General features: G+C 32.9%; 1 protein-coding gene across 1 annotated transcript; it reads right to left on the reverse strand.

Annotated features, from left to right (window-relative positions):
* Positions 1-5,151: 5,151 nt before the first annotated feature.
* LOC115977467 (reticulon-like protein B14) lies at positions 5,152-6,950 on the reverse strand. Its single transcript, XM_031099368.1, has 5 exons — positions 6,796-6,950; positions 5,934-6,114; positions 5,698-5,830; positions 5,532-5,601; positions 5,152-5,436 (listed from the first exon to the last, which is right to left on the reverse strand). The coding sequence occupies exons 1-5, from the start codon at positions 6,896-6,898 to the stop codon at positions 5,267-5,269; spliced, it is 657 nt and encodes a 218-aa protein (XP_030955228.1). The 5' UTR covers positions 6,899-6,950; the 3' UTR covers positions 5,152-5,266.
* Positions 6,951-9,328: the final 2,378 nt, after the last annotated feature.

Genomic DNA, 9,328 nt, shown 5'->3' on the forward strand with positions numbered 1-9,328 from the left:
TCTCTGATCCAACAGCCTATAGAAGTCTTGTTGGTGCTTTACAATACTTGACATTCACTAGGCCTGACTTGTGTTATGCTGTCCAGAAGGTCTGTCAATTCATGAGCAAGCCGTCTCAACTTCATCTTGTTGTTGCTAAACGGATCTTGAGATACTTGATGGGTACATTGCACAAAGGGATTTCCTTTAGGCCTGGTTCTTTCACCCTTTCAGCTTATTGTGATGCTGATTGGGCTGGAGATCCTATTGATAGGAGGTCCATTACGGGTATGGTTGTCTTCTTAGGCAATTCTCCTATCACTTGGTCCGCTAAGAAGCAGACTGTTGTGTCTCGGTCTTCCACTGAAGTTGAGTACAGGTCTCTTGCTCATACAACAGCTGAGTTATATTGGTTGCGTATGCTTCTCAAGGACTTAGGGGTTTATTTGCATCATCCTCCTATTTTATGGTGTGATAACGTTTCAGCTCTTGCTTTGGCCTCAAATCCTATCTTTCATGCTCGCACAAAACATATAGAGGTTGATTATCATTTTGTTCGAGAAAAGGTGTTGAATAGGGATATGGTTCTCAAGTACATCTCTACCTTGGATCAACTGGCTGATATATTCACTAAAGGATTGCCATCTCCTCGGTTTCATGCTTTGTCCTACAAACTCATGGGGACTCCTCCCCTTCGTTTGAGGGGGGATGTAAAGAATGATGGTGACTCTGTCAACAGAGATATAAAACAGAGCACAAACGACTTGTAGTTTAGCAATACTATTGTAATCTTGTATGTAGTTTAGCACCACAGGTTTAAGTATAGGATTAGTTGTAATACAGTCCACGTGTATGTATTCTGTTAGAGTAGTTAGTTCCAAATCTGTTACGGTTACTGACCCTATATAATTGGGGATCTGATGTAATCTATTCATATAATGAAATTCAGTTTTTCTACTCTTTCTTCTTCTAGAATTTCTCTCTAAAGAATCTTAGAACTCTTTCATAGAGGACATAGACCGGACTTTCCTTATTGATGGACTAGTAGTTCTAATGACCGGAATATCATATACTTGCTACAAGCTTTTACCTTTTTTAGTGCACTATTTTATTCGCATAAGAGGACTAAACAGGTTTTTAGTGACTGCTATTCATCAAAAGGAATGTTGGAATAAGTGTCATTGATACATGTCTTATAAAATAATTTGCAGATGAGAGATACTTAACATGTCATTGAGATTGTTCTGTAAATATTTGCTTTTTTGTTTTCCCCTCTATCTATGTAATCACTTAACCAAGAGTGCTTATCTGATTTCAGTCTAGCAGAGCTTCAACGCTGGACAATACCATTGAATATCTTAAAGCCTTAAAGCATCATTGTCAAGTATCTCTCTTTCAGTTGCTCTTAACTTTATCATCTCTCTCTCTCTCTCTCTCTCTCTCTCTCTCTCTCTCTCTCTCTCTCTCTATATATATATATATATATATATATACACATGGTGATAGACATTTCTTTTGGATGTGCTGCTTTTGTTTGTGTTTCATGAAAATTAGATGACGTCTACTGGGGGAGGAGCTCTGTGCCAAGTACCATATATGCAATTAACTGGAATCCAAAGCACACAAATTCCCCAATTTCTACCAGTTATGCAAATGCAACCAATGCCGGGATTTGGCATGGGAATGATGAGCATGTCATACTCAACAAGCCTTAACATGATGCCAGTTCCTGCACCTTTTTATCCATTATCCTCAGCAACAGCAGGAATGCATTTGATTCCTGGATCAGGAGTTCTTCCAGTCCCTCAAATGCAAGTGCCTTTCATTGCCTCACAGGCACCGCCTGCAAACACTGCTACATCTACTGTGCCTCCACAATTTAATACAGAAGTAAATTGTACCTCCCAAAATGTACCAAGAATAGCTACTGAATCTCAACAATTGCCAATTTTACGCCAGGTTCATTTCAACCTTTAAATTTTCTAGATTTTGTCAGTGTCATACTTTTAGTTAAAAGTTCACCAGAAGTCTGTAATGACAACTTCTGATGCTATATATCAACTATATATTGTGCATTGTTAAATGATCGATTGTCCCGAAAGTTTAAGTTGTTAAAAAATGGTAAATTTAATCACTTAACTATAATTCTTACACTCCCTAACGTATAGGTCTAAAATCTTCCTTAATAAGTGGAGCCCAACACGAGAGATTTTTAAGTTTTAACATTTTAAAGGGAAGGTAGAGTAGAGACAAATATCAAACTCATGAGCAAGATCTCATACTTTGATACTATATTAAATTATCAATTGTTCCCAAAGTTTAAGTCATTTAGAAATAATGAATTTAACCACCGCACACCCTTAGTATGATGGTCACTCCACAAGTATAAGTGCTTGTGGGGTGTGAGGGGTAAGGACCGGGGTTCAAGTCTTTAGGAGGGAGTTTCACACACATATACACTTAGATTAGGCTAGAGTAGAATTTCTATCTTGTATCCAAATAATAATAATAATAATAATAATAATAATAATAATGAATTTAATCACTTAACCATAATTCCAACATGTATCTTTAAATCTTTGTAGAAATATAACGCTCGTGGATTATCATTGACCTTGCAAGTGAGTCATGCAGTAATGCCATCAATGAGTGAGAAGGCTACCTCCTCCAAACATGATGCTGGCCACAACTGTTAAAAGTCAGTGAAGTAGTCACTTTAAGCTTCTATGCTCTGGCATGACTCTTTTATATTTTCACCTATAAATTTAATTTAATCTAATTTTAGTTCAAAGTTTACATAAAAATGGGTGACTGTGTTTGATGTTTGCAGGGTAATGGAAGAAATTCTCGACAGTGGCCATATGAGTTTCCATTCTCTCAACCTGTAGAGTAATATTTTGGCAGGTATAACCTGTTTTAATGGGATGGTTGAGTCTGGAGTTCATGCCAATGAGTCGTTTGGTAGTTGCTACCATTATGTTTCCCCAATGAAAATGGGAGGTGAAGTAGGATGCAAAATGGTGTAAGAGAGATAGATAATGATGTGGTACGAAAGAGCTTTTCCCTTATGAAAATAAATAAGGAATAAATTTGTAACTTGAATCCAAGGGAGAAAGTCTATAGACAATAAATTTCACACTTGATGATGTCACAAATCATTAGTGGTAGGTAAGCAGATAATGTCAATAGTAGACTCAAATAAGAATTAGTAGAACTGTGTCAACTCAATTGTTAAAGTGAGTTCCAGTTAGTCCAACAAGTAAAGTCCCTGATAGTTGAATAAGAGATCTGGGATTCAATTCTTGCATACACCAAAAATCGATTGATGTCTTCGTCTAGTGATAAAGAGCTATCATTAAGAACAGATGTCATAGGTTGAAACTCTCTCCCAAAAAAAAAAAAAAAACACTGTTGTGAAAAATATTGTGAAATTCTGTGTATATAGCATTGCTTTAACCAAAATGAAAATTTTATTTTGGATTCCAAAGTTCTAAGAATAATGTTAAAGATACAAACTATTTTACAAAAAAATTTACAAATTGCTGATGTGGTGAGTAAATATTAATAAATGAAAAAAATGATATTAATGGTAGGTTTAGATAAAAACCAATAAGAGGTTGGCCACATCATCATTTTGTAAAAGTGTTGTAAAATAGTTTATATGTATAGTATTACTCAAGTTCTAAGTAACGGATTAATTATGAATTATGAATTATGAATTATGAATTATGAATTATGCTCACGGTTAACAAAATAAATAAACACGAATAATTATATATACCATAATAATTACCATAATCTAAAAGCAATAAACACAATCAATTAATATATCACAATAGGATTTTGGTGACAAGTGAAAAAATTTAAGAATTCTTCTCAAAGGAAAAGCCATGTCCGACATTACTAAACTCTGTATAAAAAATTATTATAGAAGAAATGATCACAACAATCTATACTTACAAAACCTTTGTATTCCTAGAGTCTTATGCAACCTTAACAAAAGACTTTCATTATAATGGCCCTAGAATTTTGAAATCCTCACATAAAACTTCCTCTATGAACGAACTCGTTTGCAACAAATCCTGAATGGAACTCAAAATAACTCTAGAGGTAGGTTTTTCTATGGTTTGGATTAACAACACTCATTGTGTGTTAAACTCAAGAACAATCTCATTTTTAAGGCTCATACATAGGAACTCTCAAAGAGAAACACCCGGAAGAGGTTTTTTGACGTTTGGTCTCAACGAATCAAAGATCTTTCAATAGGTTTAAACCGACTATTTTTCCCAATGAAAATTGCGTCACAAGGGATGTGGTTATATATAGAATAATATTAAATCAAACCAGTCGGTGCAACAAATTCATAATTTTTCCCGCAATCTTGCTCAAGCAAGGGTCGAGCAAAATATCTGCTTAACTCGGATTTTCATTGGTGTTTGGATGATATAATTAAGGCATTTGAATTTGGATTTGAGTGATTAAAATCCAAATAACTTTTTTGGAAAGTTTAAAAAAGATCAAAGATTTGAATTTGAGAAATCTACTATGGATTTTAAACCTTTAAAATGCTTGGATTTGAAATAACTCATAAAATCAATGGATTTGAAATCCCTTGATTTGAAATCCAAATCCAAGTTCCCAAACTCAACCTTAATTGATTCTCCTTAAACTCTCAATCTTTAACAACAGCTAAGCTCCATACTTCTATTAGTAATTTTGCAATAATTGTAATCCTTATAAACACATATTTTGATATTGGAATTAGCCAACTTGGATTTTTTTTTTTTACCATGCCAACTTAGATCTAAATCTTAACATTTTTTACTTTTGGAAATTTGGTGACAAAATATGACATACAAATTGATGTAATAAAAGTGACACCATAAACCGTAGGAAAAGAAGAAGAAGAAGAAGACCAAGACCACTTCTATTTTTCTATTAAATGAGATATCCAATGAACTCGCTTAAATTTTACTCAAAGAAAAAAGAAGCACATTTTCATGATATAAGGTATAATTCCTTAAATTAGCCAACTCAAACTATATATGAGGCTCTGATGCTTATCATGGATTTGCGTCTTAAATGCAAGAGAAAATTAATATAAAAAAAAATAAATAAATGCCGGAGATAATTCTTGTGCAAAAGCAAATCTTTAGTAAACATATGCAGTTTATATTTATTTAATATTTTTTTATACTAAGCATCACATAAATTTTTTTACAGATGTTTCTCCTGAATTTTCACACTCATTTTACAAATTATCTTCAAATTCACAACTTTTTAGTACTTATTTGTATTTCCTATCTTTCACTGGTCCCCTTGGAATCTTGTTAAGAACTTTCGAATCAAATTTCCTGTAGAATTTCTTCAAGTCTCGGTTGCTTCTGTTAGCAAAATAATCCACCTCCTTTTCATATCTTTCGTAAAAAACAGGTAGTGTGTGTGCGCAGAGAAAGACTTCAAAACAGCAAAGAGAAACACACATTAGCAATTAGCCTCAAACAAAGTTACGAGCTACAACATATTTGTTAAAGAAAGGTCTAGGATGTTACCAATATATAGAAGATTCAAAGAGCTCATATAAGTCCCAATAACAGACAAGATCCAAAGGCTAGCGATTGCCTGTATACATATCAAACACTCAAGTATATTATATATGTCAAATCTTCATAGAGTAGTAGTCAAATGGAGTTGTGGAGGGAACATAGCTTTACATACCACAATCAAGTATATGAAATCTTTCCCACTTGAAATTTCGTAGAATTTGTACGAGAACCAATTCAGTTTTGCTATGAAGTATCTAAATGTCGATTCTGTCGAAAGTCTAATATCAGGGATATAGGGTGGAGTCCTGAGATATAGCACAAAAATTTATTAGAAAGCTTGAGTGATTACTAGTCAAGGATGCTAGGTGATGATGAATACACAAACTTTAAGAATTTATTAGTGATTACCAGTCCATTAGTCTTGACACGTTAGTCCAGATGAAATTAATGAGCATTGCGAGGATGAGGCTGTGACAAAGAAGTGTAACAAAATGGTACTCCACAACTTCAATAAGAAACCATATAATCGTGAATCCAATCAGGATTGTAGCTGATAGTTTCTTGTCCTTCCATAATAGTATATCAGCAACTGCAAAAATACACCCAACATAATATGAAGCATAACTCTTTCTTGTAGTATATTAATTATTATGAATTTCATTATTCTATTTCTAGCCCCGGTTCCACAATTATAATTGATGTGAAGTTAATGATAAATCCATATAAAAGTAATATTGTAACAATTTGACACCTTTTAATAAGTTGTAAAGAAAAAAAATTATATATATCTTGCGCGTGCCAAATGGCCAATGATGAATAAACTTTTAAAGGCACCATATAATTTTTTGCTATGACATGGTGCAATGAATAGCAATGGCCCGCTATCACGGTGCAAGTCCCATTTTATAGAAAGTAGTAAATTGAAATTAATTTCCATGATTTTGGAAAATAGAATTCACTGAGAAAAATAACAGAAATGACTGTGCAAATTGAATTAAAGAATATTATGTTCATGATGTGTGGAACTAGGCAATGCGCGCAGGTTAAGAAAATGTAAGGCATTCATGTGGTCATTCCATTACACTTTGGAGCTTTTTCGAAATTCTGAAGGCAATATTGAGGACAATATTTGTGACAAAATTTTTATTGAATAAAGAAGGGATTAATATGTTGCATCTATTTAATTATTATTTTCCTCAAATTTTTGTTTCTCAAAAAAAAAATATTTAAAAAAATCATCAAATGCATCAAGTTAAAAGGTGAAGATTACCTTTTCCTCCTCCGAAGACCTGATGCAAAGGCTTTTCACGACCAAACAATCTTCCCAATGAAAAAGCTTGGTCCTCTGAATCAGATTGATAGTTTGTTGGCATGACTCTTAATTTTTTTTTTTTTCTAGTTTAAAACGATTCAATACTTTCTTGACACTGTTGCCTCTGACGCTCTAACAAGGCTATATAAAAGGGATAATATGGAGGTTCTAAGCTTTGTGGCCAAGAAACTTTTTACAAGAAAGGAATGACTTCGACTTGGCCTAGAGGGTTTATTCACATGCCGACTTCGACAATATAGTCAATTCATCCATGCAGTACTTCATCTCCACTTTCATGCAACGAATCCACCAAGCAGTTTTAATATTTATCTATGAATTCTCAGCATCACGCAAAATGGAACAACCTACTGTCGAAGTTATTTAGGTGTCGGTATTTGCATGATCGATCAGGATCTCTTGGTTAAATAACAAAATATAGTTCTTTTTGTGTGGGAAAAAAAAAGGATTCAGTATCATCTCCTTTATAATATGTTCAATGATGTGCCTTTCTTACTCAAGAATCCAACGATTTAAAGTGGAGTCCAAATCTTCTGTCTCGCTTTTTTTAGGAGTTAATAAATATATTTTAGTACTTAGTTTAAGGCTTTGCTAAACTGGGTTTTTTTTTTGGTTAGTGTATCTGTAGTAGAAGTATAAACAGTGTTTAGCCTATAATTTTAATTCCTTGGTCAACTCGAATGGTCTACAATTGGACAATAATAAAAAGAAAAACAAAGGGAAAGATATCACCTTGTTATAAAAGATGGAACGATGCATAAATTCCTCTTTTCTAATAAGAAATTTGCTCTTTTTCTATTGAAACTTTCTTACTCATTTTTGCGAGAAGGAAATATATATTTTGAGTTGATCAAAATAGTGACACTGTTACATTCTTACATTTTTGTCATTCCCAGAAACTGATTAATTAAGGGGAAGAGAGAGACAATAAAAGCCAAATGCCATTGCCCATTCGTTTGTATTGCATGGATATTCGAAAGATATTCTAAGGGCGTTTGACCCTGCGTGGACACATATCCAAGTGGGCTCAAGCAACAAGATTTAGATATTCCAACAAGGAGAGCTGTGAATTTTACACCTGTGTGTACAGCGTGTGCACTACATCATCAGAATTTATGGATTCAAAACACAATTTTACAATTTCAAAACTATAACTAAAATCATGTTTTGAATACACCATTTCCAAAATTATGCACATGGATATATGCAATAAATATTAATTTTTGTACAAGCGGGAGATTGTTATATGCATGGTTATCAAAATCACGATCCGGGTCGTAAAATCGCACGATTTTACTATCTCACATCACTAAAAAGTTTAAAATCGTAACAGGATCGCAAAAATGATAGAATCGTATATAAGATCGTGTAGGATCGTAGGATCGTGTGGGATCCTACCGATCCTACCATTTGGCTTAAATTTTTTTTTTTATTATTATTTTTTTTAAGTGGGATTCATTTGGGTAAGATAATCTACCTAAATCCACAAGCCCAATAATGAATTGAAGTCCCAAATTTACCCCTATGTCAACATAAAATCTTAAAAAAACCTATAGTACTTAAGTTTAACGTTTTGGATGTTGATACTAGGAAGGATATAGATGATGAAATGGGATATGAAAATGACAGTGATTAGATTAGAATAACCTTAGAATGAGAATTTTCTTTTGGATTTTATATTTGTAATTAGCTAGTTTACCTTAGATTGTGAATTCTCTTTTGGATTACATATTGTAAATTTGTAGTTAGCTAGTTTTTATATGCTAACTAGCTTAACTTATTTCGGATTTGGAACTTAGAATTTGGAAAACATTTTCCATATGTGTAGATAATATTTTGGTACTTAGTTGCTAATTAAACATGTACTGAACTTTTTAGATACATTATGTCAAAAGTTAAATATATTTTATTTCGTTAGAATGACATAAGAACAATGTAGTGTGTGCAAATTACATTTTATGATGCAATTTTTTTTTAATGGATGAATTCATATTTTAAGTGATTATATAGCATACAAAGTCACTATCAATAGGTTTTTTTATTTAAAATCTGAAAATAGGTAGGATCTTACGATCCACGATCCGATCCTACGATCCACGATTCGATCCTACGTAGAATCTCGATTTTGACAATCTTGGTTATATGTATACTTAAAGTGCTATTTGAGAATGCTAATTACTAACCACATTTGCCATATCAAAAAAAAAAAAAAAAATTGATGAAATTAGTAAGAGGTTAAAAACTCATGATGAAATTAGTAGAAGATTAAGTTTAGTTCAAATTGAGTTGAACCGCATGCCAACTTGATAATCAAGATGTCAATCACATTAGCCACTGATATGCATGCGGATTGATAATCATATTTTGGGTGAATCATGCATTAATAATCATGACTAATGCACTAATAGAGGGTAAAAACCAATGTCCTTTCTTTTTTAAACATTAGTTTTATTCAATCTAGAGATCTAGTTAA

This window comes from Quercus lobata, chromosome 1, assembly GCF_001633185.2.
Source record: "Quercus lobata isolate SW786 chromosome 1, ValleyOak3.0 Primary Assembly, whole genome shotgun sequence".
NCBI lineage: Eukaryota > Viridiplantae > Streptophyta > Magnoliopsida > Fagales > Fagaceae > Quercus > Quercus lobata.

Coding starts and splice junctions, on each gene's coding strand:
- LOC115977467 (XM_031099368.1), bottom strand. CDS start 6,898: ATGCCAACAAACTATCAATCTGATTCAGAGGACCAAGCTTTTTCATTG. Junction 5,831..5,933: donor GTGTCAAGACTAATGGACTG/GTAATCACTAAT, acceptor GCTATATCTCAG/GACTCCACCCTATATCCCTG. Junction 5,437..5,531: donor TTTGAATCTTCTATATATTG/GTAACATCCTAG, acceptor GCTGTTTTGAAG/TCTTTCTCTGCGCACACACA.